The 19,603-nt window shown below is 47.6% G+C and overlaps 1 protein-coding gene across 1 annotated transcript in view; it reads right to left on the bottom strand.

Moving 5' to 3' along the window:
• The window catches only part of ttn.1 (titin, tandem duplicate 1), a 137,152-nt gene that overhangs the window by 91,542 nt on the left and 26,007 nt on the right, over positions 1 to 19,603 (bottom strand). The window contains exons 33-49 of the mRNA XM_077579404.1: positions 15,965 to 19,582; positions 15,412 to 15,702; positions 13,985 to 14,275; positions 13,309 to 13,596; positions 13,082 to 13,201; positions 12,473 to 12,749; positions 12,110 to 12,314; positions 11,468 to 11,548; positions 10,883 to 11,150; positions 4,070 to 4,120; positions 3,419 to 3,817; positions 2,543 to 2,821; positions 1,449 to 1,718; positions 1,243 to 1,382; positions 783 to 909; positions 406 to 672; positions 36 to 302 (exon numbers count right to left, since the gene is read on the bottom strand). Coding sequence (XP_077435530.1) covers positions 36 to 302; positions 406 to 672; positions 783 to 909; positions 1,243 to 1,382; positions 1,449 to 1,718; positions 2,543 to 2,821; positions 3,419 to 3,817; positions 4,070 to 4,120; positions 10,883 to 11,150; positions 11,468 to 11,548; positions 12,110 to 12,314; positions 12,473 to 12,749; positions 13,082 to 13,201; positions 13,309 to 13,596; positions 13,985 to 14,275; positions 15,412 to 15,702; positions 15,965 to 19,582 — 7,239 coding nt within the window. The remainder of the gene's footprint in view (positions 1 to 35; positions 303 to 405; positions 673 to 782; positions 910 to 1,242; positions 1,383 to 1,448; positions 1,719 to 2,542; positions 2,822 to 3,418; positions 3,818 to 4,069; positions 4,121 to 10,882; positions 11,151 to 11,467; positions 11,549 to 12,109; positions 12,315 to 12,472; positions 12,750 to 13,081; positions 13,202 to 13,308; positions 13,597 to 13,984; positions 14,276 to 15,411; positions 15,703 to 15,964; positions 19,583 to 19,603) is intronic.

Genomic DNA, 19,603 nt, shown 5'->3' with positions numbered 1-19,603 from the left:
CAAGAGAAGACAGAGGAAAAGACATGTGCCATTACCTATGACTGTCAGCTTTGCCAGCGAGCTGATGCCTTTGGCCTCTGCCTTAATCTGGCAGGTATCATCGAGCGTCAACATCCTCATTTCAAGAAGGTGTTTCTTTCCTTCCACGTGCACAATCACCGTTCTGCTCACATGGAGCTTGACTTCATTTCGGTACCAGACCACCGAGACGTCGTCATGAGTCAGCTCCAGCTCAAAACGAGCCGTTTTACCTTCTTTGACCGTCTGGTCCTCCAGCGACCTGACAATCTTAAGCCTCAAGCCTGGAATACAGCAGGAGCGTCCGCGCTCGTTAAAGAGGGAGGCCCGCTTGAACCACAGCTTTGGGCTAAAACTACGACAAAGGCGAGCGGACACGGGACTTACCTTCCACCGAGAGCCGAGCCGTGGATTTCTGATCCAAAACCTCAATGGTGTACTCAGACTCGTCATCAAACTCACAGCTGTTTATGATCAGCATGTGTTTGTTTTTGTCGTCAATGATCTCATATTTGGGGCCCGGGATCACAATTTCCGTGCCCCTGAACCACATCACTTTGGACACCTCCTTAGTGAGGGTGCACTCAAATTTAGCTTGTTTCTTTTCAGGAACCGAAATGTCCTTCAGAGGCTCCACAAAGCCCATTTCGATTTCTGCGAGGTTTCAAACATTCAATGGGTTATTGACACGTTTTCTGTCCAAGCATTTTCTGCAAGTGCACACACGCGCACACACACACACAAGTTTGAGACAGTGGGCGTACCTTTGACGGTCAGCATGGCGCTGGTGATGGCATTTAAAGCCTGGTAGGACACTTCGCCCGCTTGGTCCAACTGGACGTTCTTCAAGCTCAGGAAACGTTTGTTCCCATCGGCTTTGATGTCGCATGTCTGAAAAATACCATCAACGGTGTTCTCCAAGAATCAGAATCAAGAACTGATCAGTCTAAACCCACGAATCCCGTGACTTCTTAAGGAAGTCCCTCAAGTGCAGGGACGGACAAACTTTTTTCACTGAGCCCCACGCCCTGACAAGTCATTTATTTTTGACATGAATAATAATGATTCAAATAAAAAGTGTGACATTGTGTAATGCTCAACTTTTGGTCCATTTGTTTTTGGCTTTTAAATGCAAGTATCATGCGAGTGATTGACTGCGGCGACCTTTGACAACGTGATGATGCGGCGTGCCGATAAGACAAAGACCACAAAGACATGACTTACCGGAGATCGGCTCAGCACTTGTCCCTTAAGTTTCCATTCGCCGATGACGTCGTCCTCGGAGATTTCCGTGTCAAACTTGGCTTCTTCCTTTTCCACCACTTCCACGCTGGCCAACGGCTTCAAGATTTCTGCCTCGCGTTCTGAGCAAGCACATCAAAAACATCATTGGTGAAGGCGAACGTGCTTGACTCGTGCCTCCTACGCACCTCCCAGAGTCAGTTTGGCCACGTATTTGCGGTCCTCCACGGCGAAGGTGTATTCCGACACGTCGTCCGGCTGACAGTTGTTGATTTGGAGCAGCATGGTGACGCCATCTTTGCTGATTTCCACCTTGTCGGAGGGCGCGAGCTCCGTCTCGCCTTTGAGCCACTTCCAATTGGGCGTGTCCTTGAAGAGTTGACACCTGAAGGTGGCGCTAGATCTGGGTTTCACGTGCTGGTCCCTCAGGGGCTTCATCAACCAGTCTTTGATCACCTCTGAGCACAAATGTTGACAAGATTTCATGCCTCTGTGCTGCCGAGCCTGGCAAGCCACACACATTTGATTGATTGATTTCTTTCAAGAAAGGGGGTCTGGGAAGGCCCCCATTGACCACTGTTTGGCTTGGTTCAAAACAAAGTAAAGTATTTGGTTTTCTGTGTTCCAAGGACGCGCATGTTGGGCAAAAAGTGGCTAATTGGTCCATATTTCGACAGTTTCAGTTGGTGGTGTACTTACTTTTCTTGTCAGCACTTTTAGACACTAATGTCTGTGTGTTGACTTATTTTTATTTTATTTATTCTTATACACGGGCCACCTTACATCGTAGAAGTGTTGTCCCTTCGGTGTTATGATCCCATGAAAAGAGAATCACATATTTACACAAATATGAGGGATTGTACTCACTTTTGTGAGTAACAAAATATACTGTAGATAAAACTACATTCAAAGTGGGCATCCGTCATTGACTGACCAACGGACCGTCCGTCAATACTGACGCAAATGCAAGAAAGCCCACTCGCGGCCCTGCTCCGACATCTCATCGGCACGGGGGAAATTGGAACGAGGTTCAAACTGTCTTAACGCAATCAAATAGAAAGCATTCACAGGCATTGTGCGCTGCAAAAAAAAAAAAAGGCCCCGGTAAGCAAAAGTAACACAAATAAGACAGAGATGCGAGCCACTGCCATCGACTGCATCAACATCGTTTCTTTGTATACGACAGCATAGAAAGGTTTTCGTTTCCTAACATTTTTTCAAGGTGTTCTTTTGACAGACATTTGCAAGTTGCTAATTGTTGAACATTTGGTGTGTTTCTTACCAGTGACTTTGACGTTGGTGCTGGTCTTGATGCCGTCCGGCGCGTCCACCTCGCATGAGTAGAGGCCGCTGTCTTCCTCAACGGCGCTCTGGATGGTGACGGCGTGCTGCAAGCCGATGATATTGATGGCCAGCTTCCCGGCTGTCGTCTTCAGTTTGACGCCGTCCCGCTTCCAGATGACGTCCCTCTCCTTGTTGAGCTCACAGGTCAGGTACATGGGCTGACCCTTGATGCACGACGTCTCCGCTTCCAACTCTTTGACCCACTTCACGGGCAGCTCTGCACAAGGACATCAACTTGGAATGCAAATGTTCCATTTAACAACACCCCCATTTTCTTGAGAAAAAAAAAGAACCCTGCCAAAAATCCAAAACTTGAGGCGTGCACCAAAGAGTCGTACAACATCTTCCCAAGAGCAATGACAGGCAAGTTTGGACCACAGAATGGAGGCCCCCCCCCACTCATTTTTGGGGCCTAACTTGATTTACAATATAAAACTTCTTTTAGACTCTAATGAGCAATATATTTTGTATTCAGTCGCATGGTACCAAATGCCCGGTCACCCGGTACTGGTCTGCAGCCCGATGTTTGGGGACCCATGCTGTACTACTGAGAATGTGTTGTCTTAAAGATGCCAATGGACAATCAATGAGAGAACTGATGTAAAGAAATAGGTAGTGACAATTACAAAAAATAACGATTGAAGACATGAAGAGTCTTTTGGAATGTAACTTGTCTTTTGGAATGTAACTTGTCTTTTGGAATGTAACTTGTCTTTTGGAATGTAACTTGTCTTTTGGAATGTAACTTGTTGGTAGGACTGGCATTTTGTGCACTTGTGCAAAGTTGAAAGAATGAGAAGATTGGTGAGCTCACCTTCAACAATGAGTTTAGCGGTGCAGGTAATTTCCTTGCCGGCGTTCCTGGCGACGCAGGTGTACTCGCCAGTGTCTGACAACTGCACGTCTTTGACCGTGATGGTGCGATCCTTGCCGTCTGATGTTAACTTGTACTTGGGGCCCTCACGCAGGTTCCCGCCATCCTTCATCCACGATGTGATGGCGGTGGACGGCGACACCTGGCACTCGAACACGGCCGAAGAGCCGATGGACTCGGCCTCCTGGAGCACGATATCCTGCAGCTTCTTGATGAACTTCAGCGGGACGGCTTTGAGTTTGAATCCGCCGAAAGGTTCTTCTGGAGGCGAAGGGCCTTTCCCACCGGGCCTCAGGCCTCGACCTCGACCGCCGTCACCGGGAGAGGGCGTTAGTCGCACTGCAAAAGCAGAAATTAGAAGGCTTCAGGATTAATTACGGTCGGCAGTAGAAAGTGAGGGGAAAATAGGCAACATCAATCAAATCACTACAAAGAGTGAAGAGTATATAACATAAAAGAGTCTTATGGGAGAAGAAAAAGACCAAAACAAGAACAGGCCCAAAAAAAAAGCAGGGGGACATATTTTAACTTCTGAAAACACGACTCCAATAAGATCACAAACACTTAAAGTGGAAGCCAATCCATTCTCACCGCCAAATCCTCGTCCACGTCCTTTCGGAGCTTCCTCTGCCGGTTTGCCATCTGGACAAGTCATGGAAAAATTTGCTGTCACAATATCATCTTTTGCTTTTCCGACAGTCAGATTATTCTTCTCGACAACAACGACAATTGCAATGCTTTCAAGATGTTCAATGAGGGAGGACAAAGAAAATTGTCTTTGGTTTGAGGAACTCTGGAATAGAAAAGGGATGAAGAGGAGGAGGAGGAGGATGGGGATAATGATGACAACATTTATGAATCACGTGATCATGCCTTCCTGTGAATTAAGGATTCAGGTGACTTGAGAGCATGCGATGAGGATTAGAGGAGTCATCTGAAGGTGTGAAAGTGCTGGCAAGGTTGCTGGTAAGGGAGGTGCCGGTAGGATGTGCCAGTAGGGGACTCTGCTAGTGGGTGCTGGTAAGAATGGTGCCGGTAGTGGGGTTGCTGACAGCGTCTCCAGTTTTCTGTAATGTCACCTCACCTTCTTGGCTGTCAGGAGGGCCTGGAGTTTCCCGCGCCCCTTCCATCCTTTCACCTTGCCAGTCCTCAGAGGGGACCAGCTCCCAGGTCCAGATCTCCTCATCGGCCGTGTCCTCGAACACCTCCTCCTCTAGCTGGGTGGGAACTTTCTTCACCTGCACAGCTCTCGGCGAGACCTCCTTCACAAGGGGAAGCTTCACCTTGTCGGGTTTATCTGCTTGAGAGGCCTCCTGAAGGCAAGATTCTTTCAGAATTCCTGGAACTTGTGGTGAAGCAGATTTTGAAATGGTGACTTGGTCCTTTGGTTTCGGCTTATCAGCCTTGGGTGACAAGTTCTCTTTTTGTTCAGCCTTTTTCAGCTGCTTCTTGGGCTTGAAGTCCTGCTCACTTTCACCCTTTTCTCTTCTCTGTCCAGATGATGGCGTACCTTTGCGTTTGGCACCAGCCTTGCCGGTATCTGTTTGTCTTTGTAAAATTTTGTCTTCATCTTTCTTTACTGGGGGACTGAATTTCTTGGCTACACCTTCTGGATCCTGGTTCTTTTGGTAGTTACCTTCTCTTGCAGGTTTTTCTTGGTCTTGCTTCATATCTGTGGCGATTTTGTCTCTTGGCGTGGGACTCAGAGGTTTTGCATCCATATGAGTTTTGTCTTTGTCCGACACTTTTTCTTCCATTTTTACTGGAAGCTTCAGTTGGACCTGCACCTCGCCTTCATCTGATGGAGCGGGTTGTGGATGTGTGACAGTAGTATCTTCAACTTTTGTGGCCTTTTTATCAGTGGCTAGTTGATGGGTCTTGACAAGACTGTGTCTGTTTAAAGTATTTTCCTTTGGATGTTCAGCTTCCTCTTTCAAATATTTCACCGTTACTGTCTCTAGCTCCTCTTTCCCTTTTGTCTTTGTGGACACATTGGGCTCATGTACCTCTACTTTGGCCTGTCCATCCAGTACCTCTATAGCTGCTGGGGTTTTTGACATCTCTGGATACGACATGACGACTTGTTCACTTGTCCTTCCTGTCAACTCCCTGTGCTTCAAATCATCAGGTTTAGTCACTTTGGTGTCATCTTCAGCTTTGTGACTGAGCTCAGATTTTGGCTTGCTGGGATGTCCCTTGAGTTTAATATTTTGTGCTTCCTTTGGAATTTTTTTAGATTCTGTTTGCTCACCTGGCACTTCAATTCCTTTTTTCTTCTCCTTGCTTGGAAGTGTTGTCTCTTTATATTTTTCTGTGTCCATTTTAAAGACAACTGCAACCTCGTCGGCTTCTTTGCAAAGCTCAAGTTGATTTGTCTCTTCTGCTGGAGTGAAGACACGTTCACTCCTTCTGATTGTTATTAACTCCCGATCTTCTCTGTCATGCAGAATGTGAACGTTGAGTTCTTGGTCAAAATGCCTGCTCACGTCTGCCTGATGACTTTCTACTTGTTTCCCAGCCACCACAGACTTTACTGGAACTTGCTTCAATCTGATGACCTCGGCTTCTGCCTCCTTATCTTTGGTTTTTGAGGTAACTTTAGGCTTTATTTTTTGTGCAGCTGTTGCTTTTGTTTCTGGAAGCGCACTCTTTGACTTGATCGGTTCTTTGGAGGGAGGAAGACTTGTCACTTCAACAGGATCAGCTTTTATCTCCTCACCTGACATTTTTCTTATAACCAGCTTGCCTGTGCTAGGTATTTTAGTCTGTATCAGTTTTTCTTTCTCCATTTGTTCAACAACTGCAACCTCTTCATGTTCTCGGCAAATCTCAAGTGGACTTGTTTCTTCTGAAGTGAAGAGGCGTTCACTTCTGATTGTTATTAACTCCCGATCCTCTCTGTCATGCAGACTGTGAACGTTGAGTTCTTGGTCAAAATGCCTGCTCACGTCTGCCTGATGACTTTCTACTGGTTTTTCTGCCACCGCAGGTTTTACTGGAATTTTCCTCAAGCTGATGACCTTGGCTTCTGTTGCTGAGGTAACTTTACACTTCACCTTCTGTGCCGCTGCTGTGTTTGTCTCTTGAAGTGGACTCAGTACAGTTGGCGCTGTGTTTTTGACAGCAGATTGTTTGATGTGTCACAAACGGATACAAACTCATGTCTAAGTGACAAACAACACACTCTTCATACAGTAAATATTCCATTTGAATTATTATTCATACAAAGAAAAAGGTCAGTATACCTTTAGTTGGTCCAGGAGCCTTAACCGGTTCCTTGTCTGCAAGAGTTCAAATGACATTAGTATCAATAAGCCATATTTTCAAATAGTTCATTTGGAGAACTGACAATATGTCGAGACATTTCAAGGTTCATTGCGTCAGCATAACATATCGTAGCGGTTCAGTCACCAGCTGGGTGACAAACATTACCTCCAGGTGGAGACGCTTGCTTCAAGACAAGAGCTGCTGGAGAAGGTTTCTCCTCTGCGAGAGCAAGACCGATGGCAACAAGAAATGCAAGAGCATGAATCACACGTTAAGACTTAAGATCAAGCACAGGAAATGTTTGAATGGAAAGACAAATCAAGTGAAAGAATATTGACGACAGATACTCAATGATGCTACCTGAGGAAGGGATGACTTCTGCTGGTGGATTTGGTGCAGGGGCAAACACGTTCTTCTCCTCTGGAGCAGACACTTGAAGGTAGGACATAACAAAAAGTCACACCCAGAAAACAAAAGGCAAGAAATGTGCATGCAGAAGAAGACAGACTCCTGTAAGGGAAGCTATGGCAGTGTTTTAAGAAGGAAGTACCTGAAGGAGGAGTCACTTGGCCCTCTAGAGCTGAGGGAACTGAGGCTTTCCATGTTTTCTTCTCTGGGGGAGACACTGAGGAAGATACCAAGAGATGAAGGATACCAAGACAAGACACCAACAAGTCAGCTGAAAACAAAAGCCTAGCAAGTGAGGGAAAAGACCAACGTGGACAAGCCAGAAGGAGCTTTAACAGACCAGAAGACACTACCTGAAGGCGCAGAGATCATCTCTGCAGGAGCAGGAGGTGAAGATGTAGCCACCGATGATTTCTCCTCCAGAGGAGATGCTTGAGGAACAAAAAAAAAAAAGCCAGGATCACAGCCATGAAACGACAAGCTCAGTCCAGACCGGAGCCACTTCAACGTGACCAGCAGCGTCAAGCACACGACAACAAGGTCTTTTGCTAAAGCATGGCATTGAGCGGGACAGCGTAAAGATGGGCAAGCAGAAGATGATTACAAAGATGACAAAGGTGTTTAGTTGGTGCTGGTAAGAGTAGAAGAAGGTGACACACATCAACTGTGAGCTTGAGCAGTCTTTGAGGAAGTTGGAGCTTAAACCATGTACCTTGACAAAGCGCCTGTGTTTCCTCGACTTGCTTACTCGTCCTGTCCTCTCGTCTGGCTAATGATGGGTCCCTTTTCACTCGGTCAAGAGAATCACCACAGTTGGCAGATGCTTTTGGCGAAGAAGAAAAAGCCTTCTCCGATTTGGGAGCTTTCTGCTGTGGTGCAACGACTTTGGGCCAAGCGTCTTGTCCAAGGGGTCGTCGTGCTTCTTCGGAAGGAACATCGCTCCACGGCACCATGTCTCTGTCCGTCGGAGGACTTGATTTGTCAAGATGTGCAAAGTCATCACGAGGCACGTCGGTCAGATATTGAATCGAGTCTTGGGATGGGGGGAGGCCTCTGGCTTGGAAAGGATCAGCTTCCATCTGTTGGTCTGATACTTGATTTACTTTCTTCTTCTCTGCGCTTGGCACTTTGGCCTCTTTCCATTCTTCTTTCTTTATTTTGTGAACAACAGCAACTTCTTCTAGTTGACTTGTTTCTGCAGTGAAGGCATGTTCATTCCTGATTGTTATTAACTCCTGATCCTCTTTGTCATGCAGATTGTGAGCGTTGAGATCTTGGCCACTATTCCTGCTCACTTCTGCTTGATGAGTTTCTACCCGTTTCTCTGCCTCTGCAGATTTGACAGAAACTTTGTTGTATGATGTAACGTCATGCTTCATCTTTTGCGTGACTGCTGTTTTTGTCTCTTGAAGTGGACTCTGTAACTTCAACAGTTGTTTGGAGGGAGGAAAGCCTCTGGCTCCAACAGGATCAACATGCCGACTCGCTTGTGTTATTTCTTTGGTTAATGATGCTCCTGTTTCAATATCAACCTCCTTGAGTTGAAGACGTCCTTGCAACTGATCTTTGTAGGATGCAAGACCTGTCCTTGGTGGAGGTTTTCTGTCTGTTTCGGGAACATGATGGATGGTGTCTTTGTGTTCAACGGGTTTGTCCGTTTTTTCCGTGGACTGCATTTCCACAAGGGTCTCGGCCTGGTAGCTGGCGGGAAGATCGTCCTTTTTCTTTGTCTTATTGTCAAATGTCCCAACGTGGTGATCCAACTTTTCTCCTTCAGCCCCCTTGAAGGGAAACCCATCTTCAGCTCGGAGCTCAGCCTCAAGACCGGCTGGATTGTTTTTCATGTTTAGCCAAGACGAAAGATTTGCACCATTGAGCGGTGGCCAAAAAGAAAGTGACAAAGAGAGACAAAATATGACATTTTAGAGCATGCACAGGTGATTCTCAGATTATACAGAGATTATACAGCAGAAGGTATGTGACACACAAACAAATATTGCAATAAATGACTGAAGATTCATGACATAGCATAGCTACCTTGTTGCTGAGGCTTTTTGGCTTCAAGTGTTTGCTTTGGTCTCCTTGAATCTTTTGCTTGCAAATGAGCTGTACGAGTGAGGTTCTGTTCCTCAAACTGTGGACTTTGTTCTGCTTCACTTGTTGCTTGTGGGGACCTTTCATTTGTTGTAGATGTTTCTGGAATCTTTGGGACTTCCGGCACCATTCCGGAGTGGTCTGCAATCTTTCTGGCTTTGCTGTGAATGTTTTTTATTTTTGCCGGAAGATACTCGGGTTCTTGTGGCTCATCGTAAGGATGCGAGCGAGATGTTTTGGGGGGCCTCTCATTAATGGCTTTGGATGGTCTTGTTTCTGCGATCACTTTGAAAAGATTTGAGAGATGATTCATTGCAAAGAGCCGAGAAAGCCCCTGATGAGTGCACAGCACGCACACGCACACGCCAAGCAGCGTTTGTGAGTTTTGCTGAGCAGTCTCTTGCTCAGAAACGGTTTCAGTGTTTACAATTTAGAGACGTTTCTGTTAGTGTGGGTGCTTTTGCCACTTAAAACCTATTAAACGCTGTTGAAACTCCAATTTAAGATCACAACTGGAAGGCTAAAGAAGTCTGACTTCAAGAAGAGTACAAATGTTGTCAGTGTTAGTCAGCAGCTAAAGAAGGCAACCAAATGAAGACGGTCAAGAGATGTTACCTTGCACTTTAGAATCCTCCCTTCTTTTCTTAGAAGGCTCTTGCTTGGGTGCTGCAACTTCATCTTTCTTTTCCAGTGCCGCTGCTTTGGACTCAGCCTCCAGAGGCCCAGATGTTGGCTGGTCTACAAAATAATCCGCAGTGACCTTTGCGGTCACTAGCACTTCACGTTCTGCAAAAGGCTCTGGTTCAATTTCTGGTCCAGGTTTTGGTTCAAGTTCTTGTTGTGGTTCAGCTTCAGGGTGAGGTGCAGTTTCAGGTTGTGGTGCTGCGTTTCCGTATAGTTCTTCAAGGTTAAAAAGGACAAATGACTTCAATGACTTGTGCCATCCAGGATGGACGTAAATGAATGCAAAAAAGGAAATACAAATACTGACAAACTAATATCAACGTTCACCGCAACTCGGTAAGACAAACAAACACTTTTTGAAGTAAAGACTCAAAAGAAGTCAAAAGTGATTATTTGGACTATCTTTACCTTCAGAGACCAGTTGTTCCTCTTGTCGAGGCATTGCCCCAACCATCGTCGCTGCCTTCATGGTGTCGGCTTCTTTAAAATATTGGCACTCATTTAACTTTTTAGGACTAAGAAATTTGTCACAAAAGTGAAGAACATGAGCAGATTTTTGCAGATACCTTTTAGTGGAGCAACAGCCCCAGCTTCAGGTGCAGAGGGTGTCTCCTCTGGTGTCCTGTGAACTTTGGGAACTTGAAAGATGGAGAAAGCTCATATTAAAGCTGCCAAGGCCAAATGCAGTCATCTAATTAAGGTTCGTTGGGTGTTTTTTTTGTACATCAGTACAGCTTCATAAGACAAACAAAACAGATCAAGTGGCCCAGAAGATTTAGCGTTAAGTTCGTTACCCTCGTCTTCAGCATCGAAGACCATTCTTAGAATTACGCATGCATTAAGGAAAAGCTTTCTTTCTCATGGGGGAAGACCTGGACCAAAGACCAAGAACTAAAGGAGCAGACCCGTGAAGGTGTATCAGATAAATAGGGAGGGTGTTGCTGCTCTTACCAGAGACGCTGAGCTTGGCGTTAGAGATGTGAGGACCGCAGATCACCCGGTACTCGCCCTGGTCTTTGGCCTGGCAGTCAGAGATCTTCAGGGTGTGGCGTTCACCATCGCTGCCGATGCTGTATTTTTTGCCATTCTCCAATTTCTGCGTTCCTTTGTACCAGGTCAGTGTGATCTCCGGGTAGTTGATCCTGATCCGGCAGTCAAACGTAGCACTCTTGTTTTCAGATGCGGTCTGGTCACTGATGTCCTCCATGACGGTGACAGGCTGTGGGGTCAGAACCGCTTTGAATCATTTTATCAGTCGGAGATTATTACAGTGCCCTGTTTTATTAAATTTGCGTGCCAGAGCAATCAGTTGATAAAGTCCTGTACATGGTTTCTTGGGTAAAGGGTGTAGTTTGAGGTAGTCTTTAAGTCTGTCAGACTAGTTGTCTGCTTAGGGCCTATTCCCTGGGGTTCTACTAGTTAGTACCATGTAAGAAAAGCAAACAAATCAACATGTCAGAAAGAGAAATAAATAATGATGAATGTGTCCGCACGCAGGGTTTGTGTATCACTTGAAAAGATCTTCTGCACTTTTACCTCGGTGTCCATGCGTCCCCCCAGCTGCTGGATGATGCGGACCATATCTTCTTCCTCAACCGGGTCACCGCGTTGCATCTCCTGTTGAAGAAAACAACAATCACATGACCTCAATGCATGCATTCTGTAGACCAGCAGCAAGTAGACACTGCAGACAGAATTCATAGATCGGCCAAGAAGAACGTGCAAGTCAGGAGGTCCCAACCAGTCAAACATGGTCAACTGGTAGACCCCAGACTAGTCCCAAGTCGACCACCAGGGAAAAGTATAGATTTTTTTTTTTTAAAGAAAAAAGGAGGTAACCCTGGTGTAAGTATGGATTCTTCCTCTTTCGCCCTTTTTTGGGATTAAATTCTGACGTAGGTTTTTTTATTTTTAAATAATCGTTCTGACTTCAAGCCTACTTATTTATCCAAGCTTGGGACTGGAATTGCCAGAGGCAAAGTAAGCATCTGGGATCCTCACTTGCTCTCCCAATCAAGTAGTAACCAGGCCTAACCCAGCCTAGCTTCCAAGATCCGACGTGATCCCTTCCAGTATCAAGAAGAAATAATCCAGTGTGTGAACAAATCACCTTGAGTTTGACTATATCGGCAGGCGGGTCCATAGCGTAACGTCCCTCAATAGCAATACTCTTTGGACAAGCTGACAGGAAACCCTCACCGTTTTTTCCGCTTCCACCTCCCTCTCCTGCTTGAGGAGCTCCACCGCCTGGAGGATGGCTCTGTAGTCGTGGACTTGGTGCTCCCTCAGAATCTTCTCGTAGTCTTTGGGTTCTTGACCTCGGAGCAACTCCACTATGTTGATCTCTACTTCTTTTTGGGGGCTTTTCTGCTTTGAGTGGGTCCTAGCACACACAAGAGGAAACATTGAGGTGACATCCCACCATGCACCTGACCTGACCCGTGTTGTCTGTTGAGTGCAGCACAGCGCACGTGTGTCAAAGCATGACAGTTGTCACCACAGAAACACAAGACAGGACAAGATTTAAGTCGGATGACTTACTTCTTCAGCTGGATCCTGATGTCCTCCGCCGCTTCTTCTTTTTGGGTCACCGCCATCTCGGCACTGCATTCGATTTCGCCGTGCTTGTTTGAGGCTACGCAGCGGTACTGGCCCGAGTCAGACTTGGTCACCTCCCGGATCTCCAGTTTGGTCTCCTGGCCCTTGTGCTCCGTGGAGATGCGACCACCAGGGGTGAGCTGCCTCCACTTGCCCTTCATCCACTTGACGCTGGGGATGGGCTCGCCCCCGATCTTGGCGATGAAGGTGGCCGAGCCCTCTGCAGCCAAACAGCAACACATGACGTTCGATGAGATGTTTAGAAGACTGGCGATCATCCAGATCATGATCGTCCGCAAAGATGGAATCAAAGCAACTGGATTTGTCTTGCTTATTGAAGATGTTTTATCATGAATCCAAAAGGCCATCGGCAACAACAACCCTTATGTGTGACCACCAAGCGTCAGAGACATTAATAAGAGGATGCCACAACTAAGAATTAGAACTGCAGCAGCATTCTGGATTAAGTGTGGGTCTTTAACAACCAAGAAAAGTCCAGTTGCATTCATTCAAATTTGGTGGTTTATGAGTGGAACTTTTGGACCGACTTACTCTCGGTGACAGAAACACTCTTTGGTTCTTCGATGAAGAAAAGGTTGTCCAGACGTCTTACGGGGGCGGCTGCAGCGGTGGCGGGGGCAGGAGCAGAGACGTCGGGTATGGCCTGGGTTTCTTTGTCTAGAGAAAGTAAGCGAGGTGAGTACCAGTCGGAGTCAGTCTGGTCGGCAAGCAGGCACGAAAAGCGCCTCCATCCCTCATCCTTCCATCCATCTCAATACCTTTGACGGTGACCTTTGCCCTGCAGAAGTCCGTCCCGGCAGAGTTGCTGGCCTTGCACAGATAATCTCCCGCCGCCGTCTTGGCCACCTGGCCGATTTCCACACAAGGTGTTCCGTTCACAAATGTGATCTTTGTGCTGGAGCTGGACCTCAGCTCCCTCCTGTCCTTCATCCAGTTGATAGTGAGTGGAGGAGCGCCTTCCACGTGACATGTGAGCCTCAAAAGATCACCCTCGCTCAGCCTCACCGGCTGCAGCGGGATGTCGAATTTCGGAGGCTTTGCGCTGTCTGAAAGAGCAAGCGGACGGCAACATCGTATCAGCACAAAGCAACATCAAGTGGACTGACTGACTTCTCGGAGAAAGACCTCAGCCATACGCACGCAAGATGATTTTGTTTGCGTTTGCTAACTCAGCTTGACCGGCTACTGTTTGGATTTTTCTCTCTGTTCTTTTTTGGATTGATGTGAATCACTCAAAGGAGTTCTCCACAATATCAATATCAATATCAATATATCCTTTGGCATTGTCTACCACGCATCTCGTTTTGTCCACGCTGGCCTGAAACGGGGGCCACAAGGGGCGTGTGTGTAAATGTAGCCTTACTGGAAGTCAGAATCCAAAGACTAGAAATAATAATGGCATTGAAATAACACGGATAGAAAAACATACTGTACCTGAGACAGAGAGAGAAACCTGACAGGAAGCTTTCCCAGCCTCATTGGAGGCCTCGCAGGTGTACACGGTGCAGTCGGACGGGTCTGCGTCTCGGACAAACAGCACAGCCGTGTTGTTCTCAAAGGTGACGTGGTATTTGTCTGAAGGCCCGATTTCTTTGTTGTCCTTGTGCCAGGTGACTTTCAGAGGCTGTGAGCCAGAAAGTCGAGCCTCTATGGCCACTGTCTTCCCCAGCAAATCCATCATGGACTCCGGCGGACGCTTGACGAAGGTCGGAGGAATTGCGCGCTCTGACATGGAGAAAGACGACATGCGGGTCATTAAAGAGCTACTAAATGAGTTTTTTTTGCCGATAAACTGTATAAATGGGTGTCTACTGATGCCGTGACATTTTAGTGCATGTTTGTTGAAAACTTGAATCTGGGGCAAAAGGTTCAATACTGGGATGAACACCGTTTAAGCTGTTTTTCCTCTCATCACACTGCATTTCTGTGTACATTCTCAGTCATCCGGAGTTTGGTTGAATTTAGACTCAACGGCAACAGCTACAGCGAGCGTCATGTGATCACCCGCCAGAAACAGAAACAGGGAGACTCTCTAGACCAGTGGTCTCCAACCACCGGGCTGCGGACCGGTCCCGGCTGCGGGCCACTTTGGACCGGGCCGCAGCAGGCCGCACAGTTAAAAGAAGAACCAAAACTTCCTGTACTTGCAGTTAACCGATTAACCGAGGTGTGAAAATATTTTATTTTGACAAGTGACCGGATTCTCTCTGTTAGCGACGGACTCTTGACGCGTGCCGAGATGTTAATTATCTCAGTCGCGTAGCGCTGATGCTAATCGACAAATTAGCAAAATGAGTAAAAAACAGACATATTTGTAAAGTTTCAACCGAGAAAAGGCCCAGTGATGAGACAAAAGAGCAGCCGATGACCAAGAAGAAAAAGAAAGGTGCCTGGACTTACAGCTACAGGTGATTCCCACGCATGATTTCCCGCTCTGCAGCGAGCGGCTCTTAATTTAGTGTTATGGTGAGTGAGTTACTCATGGATTTGAGATTTGTTGTGTGGTGCCTTGTTATTTGGCGCATTTAAAGAGGGCGCTGCTAATAAAGTTACATAAAAGTGTGTCTTCACATTTATTGTTATATCTACAAAATAGCCCCGTTTTTGTGTTGCTCGTATCATTCATCAGCATTACCAAAGCGACCTCACCATGTGAAAGCATTGTTGTTACCCTCGTTATGGTGCTTGTGCTGCTAGTAGGCTACAGGTACATAAAAGTGGATTTGAGTTTGTTGTTGTAGCCTTCTATTAATCAGCCGCTGAACAGTCAAGCAACCACCCCCCCCACCACCGCCACCACCCCATATTAGCCGCACTCTTGTGGGGCCTGAGAGCAGCTCACAGCGTCGCAGATTGGTTACCTGTCACGTTGAGTGTGGACGAGCATTCGTCACTTCCGTGCCTGTTGGCAGCCTTGCAGCTGTACTCGCCAGCGTCATCCTTGGTGGCGTGCAAGACCTCTAGAGAGGAAGTAGTCATACGACTGATAATCCTGAGGCGCTCCCCCTCTTTGAGGAGCCTTCCGTCTTTGGACCACTTGAAGCTAACTTCGCTGGCATCGCTGGTTTCACACTCAAACCTAGCATTGTCGCCCGCGTTGATCTCAATAGGGACCACGGGGTGCTTGAACGCAGGCATTGCCGTTTGGAGCGCTGAAAAGAAAGGAAAGAGAATGCATAGTGAGTTGATCAACAAGACTTGCGAAAACAGCAATACGGGTGGGTGAACCTGAGCTGGAAAGGGACACAGGTGATTCTGAGGAGGAAAGGACATTAGATGAAGGCATGCAGAGGAAGAATAGGCAGGAAAGGAGTGATGGCGGAAGAGGAGAAACTGGGGAGCCTCAAACATAGAGGTTTTCAAGTGGCAGTCTTGGGTTAGTCCATGATTTCAAAGAAGTGGCCATCATCAAACCTCTTGAGACAACTTTGAGTCTTGTCCGTGTTGTGGTCTTCCCAGCTTCATTGGCCGCCTCACAGACATACTGGCCTTGATGCTTCTCTTTCGCAACCTTCTTGATAGTCAGTGTGTATGTGTCCTGGTCTCTCAAACACATGAACTCTGTGCCAGATTGGATCAAGTGCCCATTGATAAACCAGGTAACGCTAGCGGCATACTTGACGGTGGAAGCCATGACCACCTTGTCGTTTTCCTCAGCACAAATCTCATCCAAAGAAGCAACGACAAGCGGACAACCTGCGACACTATCAGACGCCGCGCCGAATGCGATGGCATCAGAAACAATTTCCTCCTTGTGAGCAAGCACATCTACATGTTCCAAGTGAGGAGTCTGGCTGGCTGGCACTGAGGCGGATCCAGGCACTTCATGGACTCTTCTCTGACTCTGAATTGTTGCTATGTGGAATATTGCTTCCATCTTGATGCTAGCAGATTCACAAACAACTGCAGGTAGCCCAGCAGCCCTCTCTGCCACCATCACCGTGTCCACCACTGACGAGAAGCTTTCTTGAGAGCATTCTGAGCACATCAGCACCTTCTGAGGCTTGTTGATGTGCATGAAACCTGGTCTCTCTGATACCAGACTTTGCTGCTCCTGCAACACTAAAGCGTGAAGAGCGAGCTGAAGTTCTGAAAGGAGCTTGGCTCTCTGTGGGTATTCACCCTGGAAAACCAGCGTGAGTTCCATGAGAACATTGGGGTGTGCAACCAAATATGAATGCACAAGCCCTTTTGGCTCCTTTTGCACATTTAGCTCATGAATGTCAAGGGCCTCCAAGCAGCCGACGGCGTCAGCGAGAAACACCGGGTGCTGACTGGCTACAGAAGACTGAAGAGCGTCTCTGATATGATGGCGAATATTCAAAAGCGACTCTTTGGGCATTTGAATGACAAAGTTCAGCTCTTTCACTAAAGTCTGAGATTCCAGACAATCAGGACCAAAGAGAACACTTTCGGGCTGGGTACAGACACTTGCAGTTAATCCTTGAGTTGTTTGCATCTCACTGGACCGCTCCCCAGTAAAAATGTTTTTTTCCTGAAGCAATACCGACCGTCTCACTGATTGGCCCTCCTGGATCGGGAGTGCAAAGTCCTGCTCGGCAGCTTCTAAAACAATACAGCTCTCAGTTGCAACTGCCTTCTCTTCTATGAAAATGGGCTTTTTGGGAATCTTGGCCTCAGTTCTCATCTTAGCCTGGAATTGCCGTTCAATTTTAAGACAAGTGGTATGACTCTCTACCAGAGCCTGGATGTCTGTAACATTTGCTGAATGTAAAATATTCCAGCAGTCCTCTTTCTGAACTAGTGCTCTTTGTGGTTTCAGTTCTGTTGGCAAAGGTGTCTCCTTTGGTAAACGCACAGGCTGGGAGGAGATGGCCAGGATCCTTGAACGCTCAAGCTCTGTAGCTGATTGGGAGTGAATCCCAGAAGAAGACACCTCCAGATCTTCGTGGAAGTCGGCCGTGAGCTCCCTTCCCTCCTGTGAGAGTGCCGCATGTCTTTGAGCTTTCTCTTGCTTCTGCACTGCCACCTGCTGGGTTGGTTTGCTTATAGTTAGCATGCCTTCTTTTTGCAGAACTGGTAAGGAATCGATGGACTGGAGATATTGTGTCGGTGGAAGAGCTTTATTGACCTGGATGGACTCGGAATCCATCTGGTAAGAGAACTCTGAGATAGCCTCACAAACAACAGGTTCTTGTTGAGTTACGATGTGAAGCAAAGTGGGTCTGGCCTTCACATCTGCGTGCTCTGTTGAAGGCTTTTCACTGCTGAATTTGCCTTCCGACTGTAAAACAGTCTGACTGCTGATAAGCTGAAGATTCAGGAGTATTTCTCCCTGCGGCAGTGGCCGCAGACTCTGAGAGGACTCTATAGCTGCCACCTGTCCTAAGCCATCACCCTTGAGTAAATATTTTTCTTCAGCAGTGACAGCGCAGCTGTAGACCCTGTCTTTTCCCGGACGGTCAGCGGTCTCCTGTTCTGGCACGTACGTTTCCAGCGGAAGCTCTTTGCTCATAGGCGGCAATGATTGGTTAAGCGGCGCAAGCGATGCCTGGCGCGGCTCTTTGACAATCAAAGCTTTGCTATCGTCTTCTATTGGCAGAGGCTCACAACGCCTTTCTGTGATTGGCAGCTGTCCCATCGACTGAGCCGAGTGCAAAACCTTAAGCCCCTCAATAACCTTGAAACTTCTTTCTTGCTCTGGCCGGCGACAGACAGAAGAAGTTCCATCGACGAGCGGTGGAGCGGTCTCGACTGAGTAGCTGCTAACAAGCTGCCTGGGCTCAGTCAAGGTCTCAACATATTGTGGAATGTGCTCGGCCATCGTCTGGGCACTCACGGTGCTAAGTTGCAGGAGTTGCTCAGTTGTGGTAGACTGCAGCTTTGAGCGCTGCTCTTTGGCAACGTCAAGTTCAACGACCTCAGGGCTTAGAATGCGTTCAGAGTGCCGCTCTGTGATCTTCTGCCTCTCCTGAACTGACGATAAGAAAGTTGCTGCATGGAGCGTTTTCACAGGAATAATAGAAGCACAAGGCGGATGGCTGGGAGCCACGCAAACATGCTCGTGGATCTCTCGGGACTGTAGTACGGCTGCCTGCTGGGTGAGCCGCTGGCAGTGAGGGGTGCCCACATAAATGTTAGGCTCTCTGAGGGTTTCCACCTCCTCGCTGGGAATAAGTTGCCGGGTGTCAGCAACCAGGGTGTAAATCATCTGATCCGGCCAACTACTTTTCTGGCACAATTTGGATTCTGCAGTTCCTTTGGGTGTGGACACTGTCAAAGCTTTAGTTTTCCCAAGCAAGTCATCTTCAGCTTTCTCGCCAAACACTGATAGCTGAGCGCTGCAAGTGGCTTCACCAAACTGGTTGGAAGCCTGGCAGGTGTAGACGGCGACTTCCTCCTGCTTGACACTCTTAATGGTGAGGACGCCTGATCCGTCTGGGCTGTTGACGATGATGTACAAGCTGCTCGGCACAATGTGAAGGCCGCCTCTGAGCCAGCGCACCTCGGGCCGGGGATCCCCGGTCACGGTGTACTTGAAGGACGCGTGAGCTCCCTGGCGCAGCTGAACAGACTCGATCATTTTGGAAAACACGGGAGGGCTGCCCCGCTCTTTCTCAAGGCTCTCTGCCGTCAGTGGTTCCTTGACCTGAACGTGCAGATAGGAAGTGCACGTTTCCTCTCCAAAGCGATTGCTGACACTGCAGGAGTACTCTCCTTCTAACCCCACTTCAACTCTGTCAATGATCAGAATGCACTCATCTTGCTGGCGAACGCACGAGTAGACAGAGGAAGTGCCGATGGTCTGCCCGTTGTGGGACCAGCGAACGGTAGGCTCAGGAAAGCCATGCACTTTGACGCTAAACAAAGCCTTTTGTCCAACACTCGCAGCCGCTGGAGGAGAAAGTTTGCTGAGGAAAACTGGCTTTTGATTCGCCTTCTCCAAAGTACTGGAGGAGAATTTGGACTCTGGCTGGAGTTCAAGTGTTCTTGTTTGGTCTGGGGGTTTAACGTCAGAAAAGTACAACCGATGGGTTTCCTCTTCCATTGCGATGGTGGCGCTCGAGAAGGCTGAGTGGAATAATGACAATA

Source organism: Vanacampus margaritifer, chromosome 11 (genome assembly GCF_051991255.1).
Source record: "Vanacampus margaritifer isolate UIUO_Vmar chromosome 11, RoL_Vmar_1.0, whole genome shotgun sequence".
In the NCBI taxonomy this organism is placed as follows: domain Eukaryota; kingdom Metazoa; phylum Chordata; class Actinopteri; order Syngnathiformes; family Syngnathidae; genus Vanacampus; species Vanacampus margaritifer.
Note: the sequence above shows the minus strand (reverse complement) of the source record. Positions and strands in the feature narration are given on the sequence as shown.